The 27,261-nt window shown below is 44.0% G+C and overlaps 1 protein-coding gene across 2 annotated transcripts in view; it reads left to right on the top strand.

Annotated features, from left to right (window-relative positions):
• The first annotated feature begins 15,590 nt into the window (after positions 1 to 15,590).
• Positions 15,591 to 27,261, top strand: part of COP1 (COP1 E3 ubiquitin ligase) — a 130,474-nt gene continuing 118,803 nt past the window's right edge. Inside the window, exons 1-4 of one of the 2 annotated variants that reach the window (XM_034064224.1) lie at positions 15,591 to 15,933; positions 22,240 to 22,299; positions 23,819 to 23,916; positions 25,339 to 25,403. In XM_034064224.1, coding sequence (XP_033920115.1) covers positions 15,599 to 15,933; positions 22,240 to 22,299; positions 23,819 to 23,916; positions 25,339 to 25,403 — 558 coding nt within the window. In that variant the 5' untranslated portion in view covers positions 15,591 to 15,598. Of the gene's footprint in view, positions 15,934 to 22,239; positions 22,300 to 23,818; positions 23,917 to 25,338; positions 25,416 to 27,261 lie in introns of both variants that reach the window. The other variant, XM_034064223.1, reaches the window with a different exon arrangement.

Raw genomic sequence — 27,261 nt, 5'->3', positions numbered from 1 at the left:
TATCTAGAGATGTTCCACGCAAGAATAAAAAATTTGGGGAATCAAGCAGACCCAGACCTCAAAACCAGTGCCCAACTGGGTACCAGGATGCTCCATTTGTATCCCAGTTCTGTGGCCAACCTGGTAGGTCAAGTGAGGAGAAACGACCTCCTCAACCACACCTCCACTTTTGTCCTGGTTGGGCAGAGACACTGGTCCTAAGCATCACTGCTGCCAATACCACTGCCCTGCACATACAGTCCAACCCAGCAAATCACCAACATTTTTTGAGCTGTGACCAGTTGTCTTCTGGAAATTCCTGGCTAGACTGTGCCAAAACATCACCCAGGTTTGATAAATTCAGATAGCATCAGATGACTCTGTCCACAAGCCAGGGTGACTTCATAAACACTATGAGCACGAGTCAATCACCATGTGTTTGTAGAGAAGTCCACAAGCCAAAGAGAAGCTTTTGTGCAGTGAAACTATTTTGACTGAGCTGAAGTCAAACAATTAAATATTCATAGGACACTAAAACAGTGGGCTCACTGGCTGCCTTCTTATGGGAATCCAATAATACTGGAGACAGCCTTAATTCAATATTTAAAAAGCGTTTTTCTTTCTCTTTCCTTCTCCCTCCATCTCCATGCTGTCTCTTTGGGTTCAGAGATCTTTTCAGAAACCTCACTTTTATGTGCTGGATGCATTAGTGGTGAGAGTAGTGGAGAAGAAAAACAGGGAGAGAAGGAGTGGGAGCACAAGGATGGAGCCTATATGCAGGACAGCTGAGGATTTCTGGCCCCTAAGCTTCCTGGTGAAGCTTGGCTGGATGATCAGAATCAGATCTTCCTAAAGTATGTCTGCAGGGCTTTTTTGGGGACCAGACCCATACTTGTCTCAGACATGGCTGGTTATGAGTCAGTTCTGGTCAAAGACCTGTGTAACTGTTGTGTGGTCCTGCGCTCCCACTCATAGACATGTTGAGTAACAGGCTGCCTGGCTCTGCCATAGTGCAATGCTAGCAGGATTCAGGCCATTTTTGGCTTGGCATCAATCGTATGAACAAAAAACAAAATGGTGGAGATGGAGCCTTTGTCCATCAGCATGGACTGGAAATTGGGAGAGTTGAGCCTAGATGCTCATGAGGGGCTCCAATGATATGAGTGCTGTTCACGTGGACATTCATCCTCATCCAGGGTAAGGACACAGATGCTAAGAGGCCCTAATGAGCCTTTTTGGTGCTCTCAGCTTGCCCTGCTGTTGCCACAACTCTCAATCCCTGTCCTCTAACAGCAATACTGTCATTCTCCTCCCTGTTTCAGAGAAACGAAAGACCAACCTGTGAACCAATTCCCAGAGGTTGTATTTTGTGTGGAACTGCAGTTGAGCTTACCCACAAAAGCCAACACTGACACACAGCTACCCCACACCAGGACATGGGCACTGCTTTGTGCTGCAGCTGGGTGGGAGGCAGCTGTAGCTCTGCTGGTAAGACCTTGCTGCCCATTGTGCAGAGGGCCAATATTAGAGGATGTTATCAAAGCTCCTCTAGCCATTGAGGAGCCAGGGGACTGCTTGCTGTCCCTCTGAATACAGAACAGAGATCACCAAAAGAGTAGAAGGTGGCTTCCCACACCATCCATGGATGCTGTGGGCAGGACGCCATGGGTGCTGAAGTTTCATATGGTTCAGATAAATTTAGGGAAGAAAGTCCCCCACAGTGACGCACTAGTCATCTGTAGCTTTGGATGGCAATGCTCTAGATGTCTTGCAGCAAAGTGGGAGTTTAGAAGAGCAACGGCTTTCCAAGCACTTAGCAGGGTTTTTTTTTTTCCTCCTCATAGCATACTTTCCAGGAGGGTATTTAAAATCAAATTATTTACTACACAATGCACTGATTATTTGGTTTCTTCTGGCATCTCCCTGTCACGAATGCCCTCAAGCTGATCAGTTTCAACCTTCAGAAAACCTCTCTATTAGCATTTGATCTTGTCAAGCTCTTTTTATAAGCACTCTTAAAGGTAAATGGAAGCTGCTTGATGGCTATCTGCCATGCTGGCTTGTGTGGGCAGATGCCAGCTAGCAGGGGCAGAGCACAGTCCCCATGCAGCGGGCTCCAAAGCACCAACGATGGTACAAACAATGGACAAAAGTTGGGTCCACATTCATGTGTTGTGGTGAGGATGGGGAGCTCCCTGCTGCTCTGAGCTGCTCCCCATTACCAAGGCTAGGTGGGAGCCCTCCAGGGAGAACCAAGATGCTCCATCCCATTTCAGGAAGGGTGGTTGGGTGCTCAGTGGATGCCAGCACCCTCGCTCGGGGACTGTGCTGGTGCATCCTGAAGAAGCAGGAGGCAAGCAGGATGCCTGCAAGTCCTTTCACACCTGTAAGAACCTCATGTTAGTGAGGTCCCAGTCAAACTCCAGCAGGGACCTGACATGCTGCTTCCTTTTCCTGCACTTTATATGGAAAAAAAAAAAGGAGAGAGATTTCTTTCTTTTTTTTTCTTATTCTAGCATCTCCAGGCCTGACCATACAAACGCATTCAAGATGCCCTTTCTCCCTGTTGAACCTTTACGGATTCTGGTTCCAGCTGTACTTGGAATTTTTTGTTTTGGTTTGGTTTTTTTTTAAGATTTTCTGGCAAATCACAGGTCCCACAGATGACCATTTTGGAGCAGATTTCCCGATGCATTTGGAGCCAGTGCAGATCTCCTGATGGGGTTTCAGGCAGCACTCCTTGTCTTCCACCTCTCTGTTGGTGCTCCAGGTGCATCTCAGCCGTGTCATCCCCTAGCACTCACTCCCTAACCCATCTACCAATTGCCTGGGGCCTTCTTGTCCCATTTGTGTCTTCAAGACAGGTGGAAAAGTTGGACCACTTTGCCAAAGGGCACAGAGATCTCATGCTCCTGGGGTCCCTGGCACTGCTTGGAGTCACTCCATCCATGAAGATGAGTGGAGGTACAGTGCATGCAAAAGAAGTTCCCAAAAGGCACTGCCAATTCACTGCCAAGCAGGAATTTGATGGTATCAGGCTCGACTTTCCCCTGTCTGATGTAATATCTCAGATACAGCATGCCAAGCCACAACCCTACCACAGATACAGCTATAGATGCATAGCATCAGTGTGTGCCCAGGCAGGAGAGGTGAGGTATTTTATCCCATGGCAACATGGCACTGGAGGTAGGTATTTAGCTATTGGAAAACTAGCTGGTTTGTGATGGGCAGAGATTATGAAGCTTGGTTTTCTCCAGATTCTGAGTCTTATGTGTTGACTCAAAGTTTTAGAGCTTCAAGCTAAGCTTTCTGTGTATTTGTGGTGTTGACTTTTTCATGGCAACTCTTGGCGAACACCAGAATGCAGTTGATGGATCTCACAGACTATGTTGAGAGCTGAAAGCAGAGACATGCACTGATGTTCAGGTGGGAAAATAGGTTATAAACCAGGTCAAAACAAGGTTACATAGAGGATGTGTGTCAGAGCAGGGATGGGATACAGAGCCTACAACAATGCTCCCTACACCTTGCCTTGATCCTTTTCTTCTCAAGGACAGCTTGAAAACCTGAAGGTCCCCCTTTTCTCAAAGCACCCATTGTGCCATGGCTCTTGGACCACTGGTGGCTGAAGGACCATCTCTGCACTCATGCAGCAATGCGTGACAGTGTCCCCTTGATCACAGCTGTTCCCAGCTTCTCCCTCAATGAACCCCTGCTCCCCAGGTGGAGTCACCCACAGACCCATAACCATCCCAAGAAGATCTCTGCGAGAAATAACATCACTGATGGATGTTGCCTGTCTGTATGAATTGTCTGCCAGTAGGTCACGAATTACTCAGATGTGTCTGTTATCCCAAATTATTCCCTGATTCACGCGATGGCTTACGCAGGAGCTCCTTGATTAGATTCCTCAATATTGAATGCCCCAGCTTATTGGCCTGACTTTCTCATCCGCGTAAGCCTCCAGGCTGTAAACCATTCTTATCCAAAATCTTGACCTCATGTTTAATTTTATCTCCATTGACGTTAGTGGAGGTCAGTTAGGCTTGAGCATGTACTGGAAATTAAGCTTTCCAGTACCAGGGCCTCCGTGTGGCTCCCTACGCTGACTGGTGACCCGAATTAAAGGATGCCTCTTCCCTGGCTTCAGTAGGCTCCAACTTGGAACACACATAATTCCTGGAATCAGTTCTACACCACTGACAATGATGAATCAATCATTTGCTTTCTGAAAGTGTTCCACAGAATTCCCTCAGCATTCAACATGCTGGCAGGCTTTCCCACCAGAAAATTAGTTGGCTCAACTGTTCTTGGGATAGTGAGCACCTTGAACACGGTTTCTGCCTGGAAACAGATGGATTTAAATGTTTGAAATGAACTTTTTGGAGATGACCTTTTCCAGCAGTTCCCCAGCTCTTGGGAGAACCAGGCTCAACAAAAATGTGTTTGTGGACAGAAGGTGGTTGAGGAGAAGGAAGTACGCATGAGGGTTGGTGTATTGACATTAGTCAGTCTGGTGCAGTCTAGAGAGGATTCTTGCAGGTTCAGCAGACCCTTGGGTACCTGACCTCGCCTGGGCGGTTCCATGGAAAATCCTTGTAATGCTCAGGGTGAATTCACCTCACATCAGATATCTTTAAGGTTGTTTGGTTTGCTTGGTTTGTCCAAAGCAAGCAGATTATCTAGGCTCCCTCTCTGGTAAGTGGAGATGAGCAAGAGTTTAGTCCACACTTTGATTTATGCCAGGTATTTGAGGCAAATGGCTTAAATGGTATGAATCACTCTCAGTCAGTTATTCTTCAGTCCTTTGGTCATCCAGGGATCTTGGACAACAGCTTTTGCTGCAATAAGTAGCTTTTGGATGGCTAATGTGAATCCTACAGTGAATCCTACCCCTCAGTGCCTACCTGTACCTTTGTAAGTCTCCCTCACAGTTCAAACACCCCAGTATCCAGGATCTGCTTTCAAACTGTGCCCTCCACAGTTGCTGCATGAAGGAGGACAAAGCACCCTGAGCCAGCAATGGGAAAGGAACCAGCAGGACATCTCAACTGATGGGGCAAACCTCATCTGGCATTGCCCTCACAGCTTCTTCCAAGATTGGATCCTCCTGCCAGCAACAGGGACTCCCCACAACATCTCCTATTGCTTCACTACTTTTTTCCTGACAGAAGGAGGTTCCTTCAGTTCTTCCTAACTCTTTTTGCTGCTGTTTAAACCAATCACTCCTTGCTTTTTTCTCAAGGCACAGTTTATGCCATCTCTGGCAGTTTTTAATGTATTTGGAGCCCATTTCTACAGTTTCTCCTCAGTCTTCTCTGGTCTTGGTGAAACTGCCTCAGCCCCCTGGTCTCCCCATGCTGAGTAGTTTCTCCATACTCACACAGTAAGTTTTCAGTATTTCTGAGGCAGCCAAAAACATTTTCTTCCACCATTCTTCTTGTCAGAATCAAAAATAGGAGCCCAAATTCAGATGAATTGCTTGACAGCAGCTCTTCAGAGAAGGATTTGGGGATACTGGAGCATGACAGCTTCAACATGAGTGAGCAATGTGTGCTCACAGCCCAGAAAGCCAAGGATGACCTGGGGGCATCACCTGCACTGTGACCAGCAGGTCCTGGGAGGTGATGCTCCCCTCTACTCCACTATCCCAAGACCACACCTGAATAAAGCTCTGGGGTCATCTGTGCAAGACAGACACAGACCTATTAGAGGGTCACCAAAACAATCCAAAGGCTGGAACATCTCTCCTGTAAAAAAAGGTTAAGAGAGTTGAAGTTGTCCAGCCTGGAAAAGAGGATGATCCAGGGAGACCTTATTAAGGCCTTTGAAGATCTTGAGGAGCTTATAAGAAAAAATCAGGCATTTTACCAGGGCCTGTAGTGACAGGACAAGGAGTAACAGCTTTAGACAGAAATAGGATAAAGATAAGGAAGAAATTTCTTAGAAAGGGGTGGTGAGACAGTGGAACAGGCTGCCCAAAGAAGCCATGAATGTCCCATACCTGGAAGTGTTCAAGGTCAGGTTGGATGATGCTTCAAGCAACCATGAAAGATGTACTTGCCCGTGGCAGCGGCTTGGACTAGGGGATCTTTAAAGGTCCCTTCCAACCCAAATCATTCAGACTACAATTTAGATTTTAGAAAAATGCCCCTGCTTTCCAATAGATGCCCAGCTCCAAAGCCTGGTAGGAAAGCTGAGTGAGGAAGGGATCCCCCAGCACCTCTGGCAATCACATCATGCCAGCTTGAGTGCAAAAATGGGGCTGAAGTCTCAACAATGGGCCAGGTGTGAATGTTTATGTATTGGCATAATGTAGAGTGTGTTTGCAAAGAGGAATGAATCATTTCTCACTATCAGTTTAATTGTTAAACACAGGCTCTCTCTGCAAACTATTCATGAATAGATGACAACTTTCTCTAATTTAATCATTAGTCCTAATTATTCACTCCATCTCTCCTATTAATAACACCCAGTCAGCAGACTGACAGTAAACAGCTCCATGCAATTATTTTGCTGAGTGAAGTTTGAAACATGAGCTGTGCCAGGTATTTGTGATGAGGCACAGATTGCATGGCGCATCTCTGTCTACCCACCACGTGGCTATGAAATCTTAGAACTGCATTTCTGGTGTGAATGCCCCTGTTCACAAAATGAACACGTGCCAAAAAGCTGCTGGTTCCCAGACTCAAAGGCATTTGTTTGAATATCTGTGAAAAGTGAATGCAAAGAAGGACCAAAGCAAATACATTTTATACATTTTAAACAGCTCAATAGATCACCAGTCTCGAGTTTACAGGAGACAGCTTTCTTTAGATCCATGGTGTACCATATATTAAGTGACAGTGAGAGAATTTTCCACCTGAAACTGAGTGATTTATTGCAAGGGTACATGAGAAGTACTCAGTATTTAATCAGCATGATGTTAATTAGCTAGAGCACATAGCTTTCCCTCATCCATGCCATGATCCAAACAGAGTCAGGCACCTGAGCAGTGTGTGCAGACGTCTGCCTTTCTTTTGCCATGTTACCTGGGCAAGGATCCTGGACAACACCAAACCACAGCAACTTACTTAAGGCTTACCAGTTTTAAGGCCGCTTGAGTCTATAGTGCCATATTTCACTCTTTGCAGGGAACAGAAATAGGAATCTCTTTTACACATATAGCGACTTAAATTTAAAGCCCCATATCAAGTAAAGTCAACAGCTCACAAGCATGCCTTCATCCCCTGGAAAAGGCAGCAGCAGTATTAACTCCAGACAAAAATCTCTGCTAAAGAAAACGTATCGACTTCTGGTGGGGAGAGCTCCTGTCCTGGTTTTAAATTCACTCGAGATGCAGAGTTTATTCAATTATTGGCCATCTAGAGAATGAAATGTGGCTTCACTCCAAATATCAACTGGGTAGGAGAGAAGATGACAACCAGGTTAACCCTTTGTTTACTCTTCAGTTAGGCAGAAGATGGGCATCAGGATGGCACTGAGCAATCCTACATACATGCATCATGCATCTCCAAGGTTAAAGCTATTGGCTCAGTCCCCTGCATGCAGAAAGGGCTTTTATACTAGCTATGCCTAGGAGGGCAGGTGGAAGGAAAAAAATCAGTTTGATGTGGTACCCAACGGGAGGATGCTCTGTTCACAAGCCCCCTTTTGTAAGGGGACCCCATGTAGTACAAAGGGCTCTCTGTCTTCAGGGGAGACCCGTGGCTATAAAACAAAGAGAGACACCGGGAAAGCGTCTGGTTCATTATTCCCTTCTGAAAAGCTCTCCAGCGTCAGGCTTTTTAAAGGAAGATTCTGGGCAATGAGGGGGGTGTGGATTAAGGCTGAAATTCATTGGAAGAGGCAAAGGGGGAGGCTGGCAAGATGTAAATCCTCACCAAATGCCCTGGGAAGCACAGAGGGTCTTGGGCTGGCAGCAGGGATCACTTGCCAGCACATGGGGCTCCTGGGAGAGGTCAGAGCTCTGTAGTACAAAGCAGTTTTCTCTGCTCCTCTAGGATGCATCTGAAGCATTTGAGGGGCACCACTCCCACAGAGGTTACCTTAATGCCACTGCCTTTGCTGGGGGTGTGCAGCCACTCACTGGTGGCTCTAGAGAGCAGCTGGATAGATGCTGGATAGAAAGCAAGCACCAGCCAGTGCAACTTTTCCACGTGTGTCTGTTCTCAGCCATAAATACAGCTTCTGCTGGAGGAAGAGAGGGTGGGGAAGGCTATATTGTATTTGGGATGCTAAAGCACAAACATGATGCTTTCTGGGAATCTTCTGTATTAAACTGATCTGACTTAGAGCTCACAGAATCATCCTTACCACTTGCTGCAGATTGGGATGGTCTTGCAAAGTGAGACTTGCTCTCAGGGGGACTAGGGAGCAGAGCCACTCCTGGCAGCAGGCAGAGATGGGAAGCTGGATCTGTTCCCTGCGAGAGGGGTTGTAAACGGCCTCCCTTTCTTTTGTCATTACCTGGCAGCAGCAGCCCTGGCAGAGATGAGTCTGAGAAGCAGCAGGCTGCAATAACTAGGTATGGAGCATCTTCGCCCGGTCTGAGCTTGCCCTCTGATGGTAAGCTCTGGTAGTGAGCAGAAGCAGATCTCTTCCCAAAACTCCCCCAGGGGGTTCCCCACTACCCGGCTGATCTCACTGACTCTAATAAAGCATTTCAGCGTGCTGCTGCTACGAAGGCATACTCAGCTTCTTGGGCTGAAGATTGTCTCAGTGAGGGCAGCTTCTCCATGCAGTCTCTTGGCCATGCTGGCCCAAGTCCTGCCCTACCTCAGGCAGGGCTAGGGAAACAGGGAATGGCAGAAGGCGAGCAAGTTAGTGCAGGGATGCTGCAGCAGCCCAAAGGGGGCAACAACACCACAGACTGCCTTTTTAGGTCCCTAGTTTGGAAAGGAAGTAGGGAAACACAAGCAACTTTTGCCAGCCATAGCCATCTACTAGCTTACCCAAATCCAGCAGCTGACATTTTTTGGGGTGCTGGGTTTTGTGCATAGTCCCTGGAAATTCAGCCTGGACATTGTATTTCTCTGGCCATGTGTGCAGGGAAGGATGAGAATAGGCACAACTTTGTCTTTTTTAACCATGAAAAATCTTTATGATAGCTGTCTGGCCTGTGAGCGACAAGACAGTATCACTGTGGGTCATCCTAGGCTGCAGGTAACAGAGGGGACACAGGAGAACAGAGGCTGCTCCAGCTGGGCAAAGCAGCAAGCAGAGGGTGAGAGTGGTGCATGCCCATCAGCTCAAATGCAGGTAAATATATATATAGACCTTTGGGTTGGTTCAGAGAACAACTTTGATTTCACAACTCCAGAAGGCCTTAAGATAATTTTTCTCATCAGATAACCAGCAGAGATGTCTTTTTCTGTTGCACTTGAAGAGGAGATGCACCAGGCATTTCCTTGTGCCCAGCACAGGTTTGATTTGGGCAATGAAGAATAGCACATTGGCTAGATGGAAAAGCTCACTTCATGCAGGCAGAATTTGTGTCTGCCAGAGGCAACAGGACAGTGTGAAATTTCCTGGGCTGGAACCCATAAGTAGTTCAGTGGATCATACCTTGAAATGCCCTCATTGGTAGCTGTCTTCCATAGGAGGGTACATTTTTCAAAACCCATTGATCTGCATCAGAAGAATCAACCCCAATGAATTAAAATGGACTGGTGAATGTTCAGGCTGGTCAGCCCTAATATGGTCATTTGATGAGCTTGGAAATACTGAGATTTGAAATAGATTTCTCTGTACATATTTCACTTCCTGACTTTTTTAAATGTTACAGCTCACTTCTTCCAGTCTGCCCCTATAACCACAAGGGCCAGACACACACTTCCCTAAAAATGTTGCAGAGCAGCCTGGCTCAGGCAAACACAAGATTTGGGCAGCTGGGGCTATAAGAAAACATCAGCTCTTGAAAGCCGTGCAGTAAACCTTAACAGGTGGCAACACTAAAGACAGATGACTTTTGCCATCTTTAAGATAGTGGAGGGAGTTCATGGGGGACAGCAGAACATGCTAATGCTCAAAAAGCCAATTGCAAGCCACTAAATAGATCTGTCCCATAGTATAAGGGAACACAAACTAAAACAGTATCAATCATTTTGTGGGAAAGAAATCACTTTGGACAGAGATGTGAAATTCATCCTTATTAAAAATTATTAAAACAGTTACACAAGGAATGAATTTGATCATGGTTGTATTTTGGGAAGGTATATTACCTGAGAGTGGGAGCAATAGCAGGGGCTGGGTTTGGCCAGATTTTGGGGTGTCAGTGGGAGCAGGGATGCTGGGTAAGGAACTCTGAGACTCACCACTGCACTACATGAGAACTGGTGAGCTTTGGCAAAGCTGCAGCATCCTGAGATGGACCTGGAACTGCACAAACCAAGGCTGGGCCAAGCCTGTGTGAGAGAGAAACAATCACTAGCCCTGCCTGCACTGAGTGGAGGGTTTAGTTAATATTTGCCTGGAAAGCCCACTCTTTGAATACAAGGTCAAAGACTCTCAGAGCAAAAGGACATGCCATAAGGAAACTTTCGCTCTGCCCCTAGGCACGTGCATTACAGTGTGATAACAAGATGGCATATTTTCTTTCCCCCTGCAAGGGTACTTCATACTTCTGAACAGTGAATCAGGTATTCCTGCTTCTGCAGGTCAGAAATGAAGTCAGGCTCTTCTGTAGCTTTGCTTCAGCACATTGAAATGGCAGTTGCATGCACATTTCTCTTATGGTCTCAGTAGTGCCTGAGAACTTTGAAGACAGTATTTCAGTATTACAGATGAATCACCAAATGATTTTAACCTTATTTTATTTCAATCAAGTCAGATGCCTCTTCAGAAGACCTGAATGGTGTAATTTGTGGTGTAAAAATTACACTTCTGCCAGATACCCCTTTTATTTTTCTTTAAAGTATCAGAGCTTTTCAAACACAGTAGTAAATGTTAATATTTTATTTTGTCAATTCTTCATTTCTGAAAACAGTTAAACCATTTTTGTCCAAAATCTCTATACCAGTTAGCCTAAGGCAACTTTGAAAGTGACAAAGGTGCTATAAAGCATTGAAAAAAACCCTTTTTCTGTTAAATAACTCTATATAATCTTAACTGTATGCTGCTAAGCACCACCCTCATAGCACTGCTTGCTTCTACAATATTGAACTAGAAAATACATTGAAAAAACAACTAACCAACCAGTCCCCCACAGTTCTTGGGGGGAATATATATATGTATATATGGGAAATATACCCATATTTCAAGCAGCCTGAGTTAACCTAAACTGTGTATTGTAATAACCAAATATTCTTTCACAGTCAAGTTTCAGGTAATGACCAGACATGTACCTGAGTTCCTATAAGAGAAATTAGTTTTTACTCTTCTGCCAAAATACAGTCATTAAATGCATCGTGCCTCTTCCTCAAGGGCTCTCCCCTGTGCAGGCACCAGACATGTACCACTGCCCTGGCAGAGACAGTGTCTGCTGTGGGCAAGAAGTGCTGCACAATCTTCTCCTGTCTGATGTGCCCTCTAAATCCCCACATCTCTGTGTCTGACTGACAGAATGGAAATTCAGAGAGATGTGGGCAAGTTTCTCACAGTTAACTGGGCAGGGAGTGTACCTGATATGTAGGAACTGGGTTTCCTGGATAACTCTCCTGCAGGTAACCTTTAGGAGAAGCTGCTAACTGCCTGATTTTGAGATTTATGGAGCATTAAGAGTTCCTATTGACTTTGTAACCAGGTGATGAATCTGTGTATGCTTAATTTTTCTCAGCTATAAAATGGGAGAAATGGCATTTCTGCCACTGGCTAGCTGGGAGGTTAATGCAATGCAATTATTAAGAAAGCTCTCTAATGACCTCTGAAGCAGCAATTCCCAGGCCAGGGTAGCAATTCCTAGTAGGGGTTGCTATGCTCTTGAACAGACTAACAGACCCAATAGAAATTAGATGGCAGCAAAGAGCTCAGAAAAAGCAGAAGTAATTTTCCTAATGAGTCATCATCAGTCAGGAACTGAGCCTGGGAGGTGACTGTCACTTCCCCCAAACATCTGGTGTCACTCTGTGTGGAAGAAGTCTCAATCTCCTTGCATGGTGATCCATGCAGAGCATCATTAATGATTTCTGTGTGCTACAACTGGGCATCACAGCTGCAACTGCCTGCTGCACAGGAAAAGGAGCTGCACTCATAAAAGTCACAAACTCGGGACTTATAATTAAGTAGAATTTATGTACCCAGAAGAGCAGAATGTATACTGCTATTAAGGTTCATTCATCTATAGATAGTACTTGCTACTCTTTCCTTTAACGACACGGGTAGTGCCTCATCCTTCTTTGCACAGGATCAGAACTGGTACTTCACTGGTTGGGATATAGTTAGCAACTGGCTTCGAAGGCTGGAAAATAGAGAAGAATGGCAACAACTCCTACAACCAGTCTTCCAAAATGTACGTCTGTCAGAAATAGCAGTTTCTTTGTATAACACAATCATAAATGGCTATAGTTGGAGATAGCTTATTGCAGAGTAACTGATTAGTCTTCAGCCTAAGTTTCATGCCAGTCAGGAGCAGGTAATATTTACTGAATGGGCAGGAAGTGCTTGCCTTGCTGTACTCCATACATCTTTGACGGCAGACAGACATAATACCTCCTTTAAGAGCGGATACAAAGGTAAATACTCAGATAAAGAGAGGAAACACAAGCAATCCTCTGAGGGCAGGTTTAAACCTGAACAGGACCCTAGGAATAGTGTGCTACATGAGGATGCAGGTGTTCCCACACCAGGACTCTCCCCTCTGTCCCAAACTCATCATGAGTTGTGCTTCAGTGCAGGATTCCAGCCCCAAAGCAGTGCAAGCATCTGGCACACTGCTGACTGGAGGAGACAGAGAAAAACCTCTTACAGATGATCTATCATGTTTCATTCTTGTACCCCTGCCACTGAGTCTAATAAAAGCACTGTTGATACTTGGACTGTAGCAAATTAATTCTTAGAGCTCATTTCATGTTAACAGAGACTGGAAGGTAACTGACTTACCACTGCTTCAGCTGCAGTGAACTTTAAAACTGGGAGACTTTATCCATGCCTTTTATGACAGTGTAATGCATAGGTATCTGCAGGAAGTAGCATCTAATCTTCCCTTAGGCTGCATACATTGATCTTGGAACTAATAACATAAGGTAACCCCAGGAAAGAAATACCTCCATAAGCCAGAGGCTGCTCAGTATGCATCAGGGCAGTGAAAAGAAGGACTTGACTTAGAGGACCTCCAAGACCTCATAATGATTTCCTAAAGCTCAGGTATGAGGGAGTTGGTCCTTTGGTGCTGAAGGTGCTGCGTGCCACACTCACTGCCAGGCCTGTGGGTGTGGGTGTAGGTGTTGTTGTGAAGGCCAGTTACATGTAGGGATAAGTGGGGATGTATTTGATCTTTAACAACTTTTACCCATGTCATTTTTTCCTCTCTGGCACACAGTCAGTAACGGCATCAAAGAATGTCAAAACTTTCCAAGGATCAGCCAGTACATGTGAAGCATGTGGACAGCTTACTGCAAACACGGCTTTGTTCTTCCCTTGGAAACCCAAAAGTCTCATTGCAGACTTATCCATAAAGCTTTTGGTCCCCTGGAAGAAAAGGAGATGAGGCTTTCCTTTCTATTAGCAATAGGAAATAAGATGCAGACACCAACAGTCAGACTCAAAGGTATTTAGGCAATTTTCTTTTGCTCCCACTGAAAACAGGGAGAAATCAATATGTTTCAATGTCTTTATGGAGCTAGTCCTGAGAACTGCTGGTCAAAATGCTATTTATAGAAAACATGGGACACAGTGGCTAAAAATCCCCAAACCAAAACAAATCAAAACATCAAAACTACAAAAAGGAAAGTTTTTAATAAAAGCATGAAAGAGTTAAATCATGAGAGTGACTATAATGGCAGATGTCAGCTTGTAAAGGGGAGACTACTAGATCTCAAAAAGAAGCTGCCTTTGAATTTCCCAGCTTGCACAGGTCCACGTTTACACACTAAAATTCCTTACAAAGACAGTTTAGGTTTTGTTGATTGTCTTGGGTTGTTTTTTTTCCCCAACATTAGTGATATATACATAGAGGCAAATACTCAACTGTATTCAAGCAGAGCTGAGAGAGACGGAAAGGAGGAGCACTCCACAGCTCTCCACCTGCAGCAGCACCTCCAGAAGAAATCAAGAGCTGTGTCTCCCTTTGGGACATTTGTGGTCCTTCATCCCTGCACCCTGCTGCATGTCAGAGAGGTCGCCTGTCCTCTCTGGTCAGTAGATACTGCCTACCTGAAGCCACCTTTTTTTTTTCTCTCAGACCAGTTTTACCAGCTCTCATACTGATTTCACAGCCCACTGAAGCCTCACTCTACCGCCTGTACTGGGAGGAGTGCTCCAGAGCTGATCTCTTTGGGCGTTTTCCCATTCCTGGGTTTAGGATTACCATTCTGAGGGAATGCCCTAGTGTTTCACTAGCTGCCTCTTTAACCCTAGACAGGTAAAACTGAGTGCAGAAAATACAGTTACTCGACACAAAGGAGGCAATATGTTTCTATAGGTTTTTAGAAGAGAAATTAAGGGAAACAACAAGTATCTCTCTGCAGTGCTTCTGGCCAAGCTCTTTAGTTGGCAAGCGCTCTGTTTCATGAACCCTTCAGTTTGGCCTGCAGAAGTCTGGGGGCAGCATTTGTTGTTACACCCAAACCATATTTGGGGCGTCACTCATTAACATTTTATTCATCAACTTAGGCAGAGAGCAGTTTATCCTTGCTTCTGTACAACCATGGGCTACTATAGGGTAGCAGGACCATGCTGCCGGCCTTGTTAGTGGGATTCCCACCTGCCCAGGCAGTGAGAAGAGCTGGCTCAAGACCAGGAAAAGCTGTTAACTCATTACCGGATGCCTTTCTGTGTGGTTGGACACAGAAATGATGCTCAGGATAAAGCTCAGCAGGTGCAGAGCTGCTCCTTGGGGTACCCTCTTTGGGGTAACTGTAAGCGAGAGCACCCTGAGAGACACGGATCAACCCTGCCTGTTGCAGAACCCCGAGGGGTTCGGGTGCCCAGTGCCAGTCTCCGATGGTAGCCTTCCTCCGGCACTGCTGCGCTCCGATGGAGATGCGGTGTCGGGGGGGGGAATGCCTCCTTGCCAGAGCTGGCTTTGGCGGCGTTGAGGCGCATGGGGCAGGCAGGTTCCCAGCCCACAGCCACCTCCCCGCCGCACGGCCCCAACGGACTGCCGAGCTTCCCAGCGCCGCTGTTACCTCATGCCTGGGGGCACCTCCGGGTGCCCAGCCCAGGGAGCCGCGCATCAACCCCCGGGCAATGCAGGCCCCGAGGAGGCCGGGCCGCGGCACCCGACGCCCCGCCCCAAGGGGAGCACCGCCCCGCCCCGGGCGGCGCATGCGCGGCGGCCTGTGCGCCTGTCAATAAAGCTTGAACAAGCCCCGGGCCGGGGGCGCGCGGGCGGGCGCTTTTTTTAATCCCCCTTTTTTTTTTTCCTTGTTTGAACGAACTTTATTGTTCCCGCGGCGCCGCGCGCGGGGATGCGCTGAGGCCGCGCCACCGTCGGCCCCGCTCCGACCGGCCCGGCCTCGGCATGTCGGGCAGCCGCCCGCCGCAGCACCCCGCCGCGCCGCCCGCCGCCACCCCGGCCTCTTCCTCCTCCTCCTCCTCCTCTTCGGCGGCCATGGCGCCGGGCTCGTCTTCCTCTGGCGGTGCGGCGGCGCGGCCTGTGCTGGTGGCGGCCGCCGTGTCGGGCTCCGGCGCGGGGCTGGCCCGGCTGGCGGCGGCGGCGCGGCCCGGCGGTGGAGGCTCCTCCGCGGGTGGCGGCGGTAGCGGCGCGGGCGGCGGCAGCAGGAAGAGGCCGCTGCTCACGCCGCTCTGCAACGGGCTCATCAACTCCTATGAGGACAAGAGCAACGACTTCGTCTGGTGGGTGCGATATATCGCGAAGGTATCACCCGCTACCCCGCTGAGGGAAGCCGGGGCGCTGCCATGCCGGCTGGAAGCCCGGCGGGGTGTAAAATACCAGTGGGAGGACGGAGCAGCCCGCAGCGGCACCTCGGGGGTCCTGTGAGGGGAAAGAGGCGTTGGTACGTCTGCTTGCCCTCGAGGGATTATGGCCTTGGGGTTCCCACCGCCTTTGTGGTTATCTGGTTGCGTTTTAGGCCGGCATAGCAGCGTTGCTTGCACCGTCTGTGTTACTAAGCAGACCCAGGTTATTCCCAGCAGGTTCCTCCTCGGGTACACTCCGGCGCAGCCCAACTTACCGGGAAGGACTAACAACACGAGGCATTTCCTCATATACAGCTTGTTGACATCGCAAGCGAATGCCCCGTTTTCCTGTGTGGTGTAGCCTTAGCAGGGGCTAGAGGGACTCTGGTGGGTGGGATGACTCCTTCAGAGCCTTCCCGCTGCCCTGGTCTGACCTCCAGAACAGGAGCCGGTGAAGATTATGTCCTCCTACAGACTACATCCATAGGTTTTTTGGGGGGCTAATAGATCCAGGAAAGCTGCTGTGGGTTTGCCACTCTTGCTGGGAAGGGTTGTGTAGTTTGAAACAGCAATAAGGATTGTCAGTCTGGCACTTAAAATCAGATGAGTGGGAAACTTCTGTGATGATGGGATAAAAATTTTTCATGAAGCTGTCCAGATGCTATTTTTCTAATGTTCAGCCAAAGCTGTAGCTCATAGCTGGAAATACCCTTTCATTAGAAGTGGTAGACCAAGGCCCACTGCGATGTGTGGTTTGAGAACTGGTGGTAAGTAGCAGTTTTAAAGAGTGCCCATTGATGATGAGTATCAAACCTCCTCGTATAAGGAGTAGATTTGATTATTTATTTTATAGCTGGGTGGAGGTATTAAAATGCAAGAAGAGAAAGTAGGGCTAAGTGCTCATATCTGAGACTTGCAAACCGTGAAGAGATACTGGAAGGAAGCTTGAGTTGTAGGAAAGCTGTGTATCAGAAAGAAACACTAAAAAAAATAGAGGAAGAGAAATGGCAGACAGCTTCCAAGATGACTTTCTGGCAGCTCTGACTTACAGGTGAGGGTTGAAAGTTTGTTATCTACAGAGAACAGGCTTTTGTCTCAAAAAATGGTAGGCTTTATTTTACAGCTTTATGAATTGTCCAGATGAGAAATATCCTTGCTACTAAAGTGGGAACCTGAGGCTGCTGAGAAGTTAGTGGCAGAAAAAACAATAAGTACTTCTTACTAGTAATAATCATAAACTACTTTGCAGTAGCAGAATTGGGATGAGAGGACAGCTGTAATCAGCTGATGTCCTGTTCTGGCTCAAGGCTCTAGGCCATGTCAGGTGGATGTAAGAGCACTTGGTGTGGGAGATGAGTTCACTGCTGTTGATCATGGGTTTTGTGATCATGGGAGATAAAGCAATTGCAAATGCTCGTGTTCCTCTGTTCCCTATACAGTTACACTCTGGCAGGAATGGTCTACAGCCATTGCTTCCTGTACTTTCCTGGTCAGCTGTCACTTCCTGTTTTGTTGTCTCTTGTAGAAATGGGGTATTTATTTGAATGGAAACAAGTTTGTAGGCCAGTTGAAGTATTTTAAGACAGCTCAGAAAGCTGAATTTCTTACTTGTGTGGGATTTTTTTTTTGGTAGTTTTGTTTGTTTTCCTGCAGGTAAGTACTGTTCATGCTTCAAGATGATGTAATTAGCTGTTTTCACTGAGGACTGCTGCTGGCTGAACAAGGGGCGGGGAGGAAATCAACTGAGTAGTCATTGTGGCAAAATGTGTTATCCCCCTTTTGTTGGTATTTACAAGAGCCACATTGGGCATATTGAAGTGCAAGTCAGAAGCCTGTTAACAGCAGACAATAATTATAGTTAACTTACCTGGGTTCTTCACAACTGTGTATCTCTGTGAGCTGTTGGGTTTGTGCTTGTTAACAGTATCTTCAAATTATAGTATTTCTCTTATTTGTTTTGTTTTCCTTTTTGGTTTTGGGGTTGTTTTTTTGGTTTTTTTTTGTTTTTTTTTTAGTTAGCAATACAGTTATGCAGTACAGAAATAAACTCAACCGGGGCAACTCTGGAATTTTGAGTGGTGCCCAAGAAGACGTGTATGCGTGCCGGTTTAAAGTGAATTAAAGAAGATTTCATTATCTCCGTGAAAAGCAGAAATTTTCCATATGCTGGGTTTTGTGTCTGTAAGTTCCTTTTTTGAACTGGGACACTTTCAAAATGCTGCCAGCTGCAGGAAACATTTTATAACTCTCCGAACATGGGCTGTGAGTTGCTGCTAGCTACAGCTGTAAACTTGGTAGATTCTGGCCATGCCACACTGAAGGTGGGAAGGGGTAAACAAGTTTAGATGAGTTCGAACATCAAGGTGCAAATAAAAATCCTGTAAATAATGTTAATGTATGCTGCTTTTCTGCCCATCTTTTGAAAGTGCTGTCTCAACAATGTGAGGCCTAGGCTGCAATCTAAATGTTGGCATACATTGCTAGTCTGGATTGTGAAATGTTTAGCAAGTATATGCTCAGGAGTTTGCAAGTATGTACTGTTTGTGGTGTGTATCAGCTTCTGCCTGGAAAAGTGTAACTCTGGTCAGGAAAGCCAACAGGCCTGACTTACTGGACAACTTCGTTATAAAAAGGGGAAATGTTTTCGTTTTGTGCGGGATGTAGAATTTAAAGGTAATATTTGTGCTGTTCCTGTAGCAAGGACCTCTTTCCACTTGCCTGGAGAGCATCTGAAAGGAAACCTAATCAAAGGATTTTCTGCTGTCCAGCAGTGTAATTGTTTACAGTTTTCCCAGACCATACATCAGCCCTCCTAGTTAGTGGTCGACTAAACCTCTTTAAAACCAGTTACTATCTGCTTTGCTCCCTGGGTAGAGGGGATGTTACTGTATGTTGCTTCATACCAGTGCTCGTTTGTGAGCTCTGGCATACATAAGAACATATGGAAGAGGGGACATTGCATACTGACCTGGAGAGGTACATCCAACAAACTTGGGTGTGGGAAGTTTAAAGTTAAACTTGCAGGTGCATGGGTTTTTAAAAACTGTTATTTCTTTGGGTGCTTGCCTGTTAATGCCAAGCATGGGCTGAGTGTAGTTGGTTGCATGCATGTGATCTGGCAAATCCCTTTAGTGAGGAATACTGCAAATTGACCCTGAAGGTCACAAACTGAAAGTAGTGAGCTGTTTGCATACCATGTAAAATTATAGTTTTATAATATATTGTTATATTAGAGTTTCAAATTGAGCAGATAGTAGTGTCAGCAATCTTTGACCTGGCCACCTTATATGGACAGAGCCTGCAGCAATTCCTGCTCTCTCTTTAGACCAAAGAGGAGCAGAACAGGAGGGTGGAACTGTAAGGGGTCTTGTCTGATGCAGAGCAGAAGGAAATTTGAAATGTGTTGGAATTACAGTGACCACTTTCAGATCTACTCCTGAGAGAAAGACATAAGAGAAAGAATGGTAAGCCTTTGTAGTGCTGGATAAAAAAATTAAGTAAATAGGCATCAGTGTCTGGTGAAGATCAGTGACATCTTTGGCTTGCTGAAGTAATTTGCATCGTTTTTGCCTGGCTCTGCTGCTTAAGACAAATAGAGAATGAGAGCTATCTCATGCAGAGAAGCTGTGATTTTGCCATACTTCTGCTTCTCAGTTTCAGTGTATACTAGAAACTGTAATGTGTCTCGAGTCCCTATCACTCCACTGCTTTCTTAACCTTCCCTCTGTGTTAACTTAAAACAAGTGGTGCATAGCAACTTTCATCTGTTATAGCCAGCTTGACTTTGGCAAGTATTAAAAGTCATCAGTCTTGTTTCCACTTGTAAATTGGTGAGCATTTTATGGGAAACAGTTTTTAATAGAAACTTTAGGCTCCATTAACGATGACCCTGGCACTGGATGGCTACGTGTGCTGGCTCCAATTGCTTTTCCTCAACCATTTTGTCTCTGACACTTCTCCAATCAAACTGATATGAAGAAGAATAAGTTTAGGAACAGCGGTCTTGGGTGGCTGTCATGTTAGGAGGTAGTCTTACTATTTTAGCTCTGATTTGTGATGTCCTATTGCAGACAGAGGAGCATTACAGCCTTGTTGATTGCTGCACTTCTTGGAGACAGGGCATTAGGAGTGTGCTGGAAAGAATACATCTGACCCTGTGGTGAATAGCAGGTTTTAGCACAACACAGAACTGGGACTGTTACGCAATATGACTAGAAGAAGGCGAAGAAATTATGCTGTTCATCACTAGTTGGGGGGAAAACCAGCTTCAGACTCTCATCTAACCATAAGGCTTTGACTTTCTTAAGGGCCATCTAATAGACTAAAAAGATACCTAATTCTACTCTTACTAATCCGCCTTTGTTGATTAAGTTTGATCGTAGTTTATTCTGAGTAAACAGTGCCTTGAAACTAAGTAACTTCTAACTTGGGAATAGTGGCTTGAACTCCCGAAGTTGGTGCTACTCAAGCTGAATGATGTGCAGAAAACGGTGTGTTGGGGTGGAAGAATGATAGGTGTGTGTTAATTATTTTTGAGTCATCTTTTGAGGTGGCTCGGTTGGTTCATAGAGTAGCGTTCTGGTTTGATTTGGTTTTGTATTTACACAATTTGGTGAAATATTTAAGGCAACCTACTCTGTATGCTAGGACAAACTTTTCAAGGTACTTTATTTTCCAGTTTGGTGTTTCAGAGGGGGGGGGTTGCATTACCAAGGGCCACAACTTCTCCTGTAGGGGCTCAAAAAAATACTTAAGGTATTTCCTTCTTCCTATTTTTAAATGTCTAATGGGATAACAAATGTTAGTATCCTCTAAAATGGATGATAGAAAGGGGGAATGACTTCCATGGATCACTAACAAGAAGAAAAGTTGAGGTGCTCCCCTCTGTTGCTCAGCCAGGCATCACTTATTTCAGTGTGATCTGGGGGTTTGTCTTGGATTCAAAGATTCATGATTTTCAAAAGTTGTTAACAGTTTATTAACAGCTCATTCTGTGGGAGCTGCCTTGTTGGAAGAAGGTGGGAGGAGGCTGTTTTTGAAGAAGACAAATGCTGGTGAAAACCTTTCTCAACTGTGAGATTGGTGTGGACTTGTGAGAGTGAGAGGAGAGCATTTGGATCTCTAAGGACTTGAAAGCAAGGTGAAGCTTGTGACACAGCAGATAAGTGTTATGTGCAGAATTGTGACATTGTCCACACCATCTCACTGCATAGCTGGCCAAGACCTGAAGATGAATATGTCTTTGACAGTATATCTTACCAGCTGTCAGGGATAGCAGCTAGAGGAGTCACTGAAAGTAACATGCAGCTCTCCTCTGCTTTCCTCTGCATTTCATTTTTCTTTCAAACGTGTCACAGCCACTTGATGCTGAAACAACAACAATCTCACCTAATTCCTTTTTTTCTCATCTTGCTCAGATTCCTATGGAAGCACTGCTTGTTTGCACATCCTTCCTCAGCTTGATTCTTGGTGATCACTCCCAGAGAGCTGGATCTGGTTTGTCACTAACTAGTCTTGGAAAAAACTAAAGCACATATCTCCACTTGTGCTCCTCTGTTTTCCTTATGCACAGCCCCACGTTCTGCCCTTTCTGTCTTCTTTGACTTCGAAACACTGTGCTTGACTGTTGGTTCCCTCTTTAGGTTGCACTGTTGCCTTCATGGTGCTCTTCAGCAGCCTCAGCCCTGTCTGCTCCCTGTCAGTGTTCTGTGGGCACACTCCCTTACTGGCCCTTTCTTTTCGTCATTATTAGTTCTTGCTCTTATGACATCATTATTATTTCTGTTCTGCCTCTTTGCTTTTTTTTAATTATAGATAGCTATTGGTTGGAAAAAAAAGGAAAGCTAAACTAATCTTGGTGTGTTTATAAATACCTTATGTCTATTCACGTAAAAACCAAATTTTGTACCTTTTGTTTGAGATGGGTAGGAGGTTCTTCTCCAGGTTTGTTTGTAGAAGGTACTCTGGCTTTGTTTGTGTAGTTTGCAGCTGTTGAAATCTTCAGGAATGAATACTTACCTGGTTTCTAATTGTAGCAAACTGCAGTGTCAATCAGAGTTCAAAGGCCTGTTGATTGCCCTTTTCATCTTTATACTGCCGGGCTGCCATTGCGCTTTTGTGTCCTCTTTCATTTTACAAATAGAAAATATTGCCTAAGTGTGATTAGGTGGCTGCTTTGAATTAGTAACACTTTCCTTTTTTTAACATAAAAAGACATATTTGTGTGTTTGGTTTTGTTTTCAGCCCCATCTGCTTTGATATGATTGAAGAAGCCTACATGACGAAATGTGGACACAGCTTCTGGTAAGTTAGGTTTGTTTGTTGGGTTTTTCTACTTTTTTATTGTGCAAAATGTCCATCTCTTGCAGCAACATCAGTCCGCACATGCTGTGAATCCCTTTCCTTCTGAGTTTCTCTTACATTGCTGTCTTCTGTCCTTGCACTGAAGTAAGAGTTTGAAATAAAATTTTAAGATGGGTACTAGTTAGATTTAAAAGAAGTCATGTTAGTGTTGAAAACAAAAAACATTATGCAACCCTGTTTCCTCTGTAAAGAAATAAAATGGTCATAAACTGCTAGTAGCATCCAGTAGCCAGAGTTGGAACAGTTTGCCAACTTACCTCTGTTGGTCCTGCCTCTTAAGAGGTCATGGGAGTGAATGTTGGTGTTAAGAGGTCCACCTTGCCTTTGTGCAAGACCATATACAGTTTGAAGTGGCTTGCATATTATATGGTGTGTGCAATTCCTTTAAACTTTTTAATAGAGGATATGCTTCAGGAATGTTTGTTTTATTGAATTGGCCTAGTCCACTTATTTTTCATTGTGTTATTTCTGGCTCTATGAGAAGCAAATGTTTGGTGGTGAAGTACAAGAACCCTCCAGGGGCAGGTGTAGAACTGTCTGCTGTTCCTCCTCTCAACTAGGGCTTGGAATAAAAGTTGAATCATGATGTTTTAATGTCCCATGTACATTATACTCTTATAGTGTCTGTTAAGTAGAAATAAATTGCCTATGTTTTTACAAGAAGTAATATTTCAGTAGTATAAAGCACTTCCTCAAGCAGCAGATTCAGTTAACTTTCAGAAATATGTTGACCAGCAGCAGGTAAGATAACAGCTGATAGTGCCCTCTATTATAACACTTTATCCCTGTGATCTCTAATGTTTTAGAAGTCCAAGATGAGAAGCATTCAAATATCTTTATTTGGAAAGAACAGAGCAGTGTTGTCACAGGATGTCTCTGCCAGCAGTTGGCATCAAGCTAGGTTCTTAGTGAGATGCTTAAATGTGATGCTAAAGTGCATCTTGTAGTTACAGTTGCTCAAATAGCTAACAGCTCAACAGAGAGCACTTCTGAAGTCACTTCTGGTGAGAACAAGAGCCAGGAGGTGGAGGATAATGTGAGAACCTGGTGAGGGTGTTTTCTCTGCTCTGTTACCCAAAATGTGTAATAGCTTTTAAAGTTGCTTGCCAAGTATTTGGCTAATCTAGAAGAGTTGCTTCTGAATAATGCAGTCTGCTTGTCAGCCCTACCCGTTGAAGCGGAGCTGAGATATCCACATTGCAACAATCATTGGGGAAATAAGTGAAATACTTAAACACCTTTTGTATGCCTTGCTAAGAAACTTTGCTGTCTTTGTGCTGTAGCATGCTCTGAGATAATATTGGAACATTTTGTCTCCAAAGTAGGATCCTGGCAATGCAGCTGTTGGATGGCAATGTGGAGTATACATTAGCTAAGGTTGATATTATTTGTCTTGTGCTTATGTTTTGTTCCTTCATGTTTGCTTACAGTTTTGTTTCTTATTTATGTTTCTGAACAGCTATAAATGTATTCATCAGAGCTTGGAGGACAATAACAGATGTCCCAAATGCAACTATGTGGTGGACAACATTGATCATCTTTATCCCAACTTCTTAGGTGAGCTTTAAGCTTGCTTGCATGAGAAGGATCTTAGTTATTAAGGAAGGTAGGCACATGTAAATCATTCTTTAAGTAACCATCTTCTGGATATTGAAAACAAAATCCGAACATCAACTTTTTGGTCAAAAAACACAAACACCACCAACAAAAAAAAAAACCACAAAAACCCAAAACACCAACAAAACCCCGAACATCAAATAAACCTTGTTTAGTAGCATAAATTGTTAATAGTCAACTGCCTCCAGCAGTTCTGTATGCTGAGTTAAAGTGTTGAGTGACTTGCTTCTGTTTACATACTAACAAAAGCAAAACAAAGATGTTTTTCTGATGGCTGGAAATTTGAATCTCTTTACTTTTTTTTCTTGCACTGTTGCCTGTCTAATAATCAAGAACATGCCCTGTTTACAAAGCTTGGACACTGGTGGGGAGAGAGGGAAGACTGAATTACATATTGTTTTATCTTGGCTACTGTAGTGAGGTCTGTGTGATGTATGTATTTGTATATTAAAAATATTTGTGCACATACCTATGCATAATTGTAATTGACAGCTGCTTAAACAGAGGACAGAAATGTTCATAACTGGTAATAGAATTTGAAACTTAGTTATGGGGAGAAAAGATCAAAGGAAGCACATTGCCGTGTGAAATCATAGAATAGTTAGAGTAGGAAAGGACCTTAAGATCATCTGGTTCCAACTAAGTTAAATATTAATTTCATGTGCTGGGATACCAATTAATAGTAAATAGATTATAATCCATGGTGGCCAGGGAATGCTTCAGAAATGGTATTCTTGGTTTAGACCCAAGTGTGCTGATCTGAGTGTGGTGTTGAGGTGGGTTATAGGACATATGTTAGGCCAAAGAGCCTAACACAGGGACTCTGTACACCTGTGTTCAGGACTTTGAGGTCTGTTTTAGAGAGGCAAGAGCTTGTGTATGTGTGTGTAAAGGGTTCAGGTTATCCTTCTCTTTGCACACTTCACTAAATCGGTGTGAAATAAAACTAGCAAAAATATCTTTAAAAGTGCATATAGTGATTAAAGGAAAAAGTTCTATTCAGCTGTGCCTGGTTTTGGCCTGTAATAATCAAATAATAATTTATCTCCCTCATACTTTTCTCTGGTATACTTCTGCCATAGAGTTGAAAAACATTACTGAGTCATGGGTACTTAGAAAAAGGAGCTGAAGTAATTTAGGGATTTTTTTTTCCCTTTTTATTTGTTGTTGACTTTTTAATAATCTTAAAAAAAATCCAGCAGTAAATTGGTGAAGAATGAACTGGAGGCATCTGCTATTTTAATTTTATTGATAAACTTACTATGGAATCACTAACTGAAGTAAAACTACTGAGGTAGAATCTTTAATATTTATTTTGTGACCTTTAAATCCCTCTCCTCTCTGACATCTTATGTTTTTTAGTCAATGAACTTATTCTTAAACAGAAGCAAAGATCTGAGGAAAAAAGACTCAAACTGGACCATTCAGTGAGTAGCACCGTATGTTCCAACTTTCTTACTTTATATATATTTAATGGTTTTGTACAGCAGTTTTTATTGTGTCGTAATTTAAGAGAAATTGTACTGTTAAGCTGATGCTTTAACTTTCTTTGAGAGAATACCAGTATCAGTGACACTAGTTCACTTCAATCTTGTTAACTCTTGCTCTCCTGACAGCATTGTATGTGTAGAGGCAAGCTGTGTTAGCACAGCTAAGTGTTGTGTAGTGTATTGAATATAACCTAGGAAACTATGGAAATGCACTTATTCAAAGGTAATAATTTTCAGTGTTGGAAATTACAGCTATAATCAATGAGCGTAATGGATTATTAGAAGTGCCATAGGCTTGTCTGATCATGTGTGCAAAACTGTGTTCTGTCAGGAAATTGAAGGAAGGCTAATACCAACCACAAGAGGGAGAAAGATGTGTTTTGCAGTATTAGTGTCTAGCTCTGATCCCAGATAAAACTGCCTGGATATCTTCTAGGCTTGCTTCAAGTCACAGAATTGGAGCATGATCTGTGTTCTTAGTTCCTGAAAACCCCTGCACAGCAGCAGTGGACACTCTTGTACATTATGATCAAAATAATATGCAACATTAACTAGAAGACTCGTGTCTTCTTATGTCTGGCTTCCTTGGCTTCTGTAATTCATAAATAAGGTTGCAAAGTAATAATAAAAATTATGGAACCTCTGTGTTTTGTGGGTTTGGTGGTTTTTTTTTTTGAGGGGTGGGGAGTTTGGTGGTTTTGTTTTTGTTTTTTTTTAAATCCCTCTGAAGTGTTATTAATTTAGGGGCTGCATTGCAGAAATTAATGCTTTCAGCAGTCGTATGCATTTAGGAAAGAGTATGCTTTAAGGAGTCATTGGTTTACTCACAGTAATGTTTTATATTATAAAATATGCTTATAATGTATTTAATGTATAATCTCCATAAAAGATATCTGGTTTAAAAGGCACACAATTGACCTGAAGACATGTACTATAAATTCTTGGAAACTGGTTTTACTTTTTCTCATAGTGCACCTTTGAAAACTGTGCCTGTAGATGCACTACCAATAAGTGGAAACCTACCATGAGTTCGTGCCCAAAGCAATTTTGTGTTTACCTTGTGGCAGCAAATAAAAAATAGTGACAACTCTAAAAAGAGAAACTTTGCTGTTGTAACAGCTCCTTAACATGACTGTTCTCCTCTTGTATTACTTCTGGTATTAAGAGAAGTAGTTCATGATGCATTGCCGGAAATGGGTATTTTATCAGTAGTATATTTAACTAGTACATTAGTATGTTAAAGTTTATTTCAAATCTTGTTGACGTGCTTAAAAATTAATTCTATTTCCAGTTGTTCAAGATTGAAGTTGAGTTTTTTGCCTATGTGGTTTTCACAAGTTCTGTTGAGAGTTGTGTAAAAAGTTGTGTGTTCTATATGGATGTTATCTATTTTTTGTTTTTAATCTAGTCAAAACAAATAGGCCACAATTTGAGAAAATGTCTGGTTTAGACCAGATACCATTCTTAGTTCTTGTAAATTTAAATATCTTAATTTAGTGTCAGTTTTAGACACAGGAATTTTTAATCCTGCACGGTTTCTTAGAAGGCTTAAAGACCTTTCAGCTGCTCATGTTGGTTCCTGACGCTTTTTGATGCAAGGCTATATTAGCAGTGACTTACTATTCAGGCTTTTCTGTGCCAAAAGATAGGCTGTGTGGTAGTATGCTGGCTCTCTGAGGAGTCCTTCTCGGCTCTAACAGGTTACAAGAGTCTGTTACTCTGATGAGGTTCATCTTTCCAGCTCTCCCACTCATGAAAATGCTCTTAAGAGTAGTAGTAAGAAAGGTGAAAGCAG

Source organism: Melopsittacus undulatus, chromosome 6 (assembly GCF_012275295.1).
Source record: "Melopsittacus undulatus isolate bMelUnd1 chromosome 6, bMelUnd1.mat.Z, whole genome shotgun sequence".
NCBI lineage: Eukaryota > Metazoa > Chordata > Aves > Psittaciformes > Psittaculidae > Melopsittacus > Melopsittacus undulatus.
Note: the sequence above shows the minus strand (reverse complement) of the source record. Positions and strands in the feature narration are given on the sequence as shown.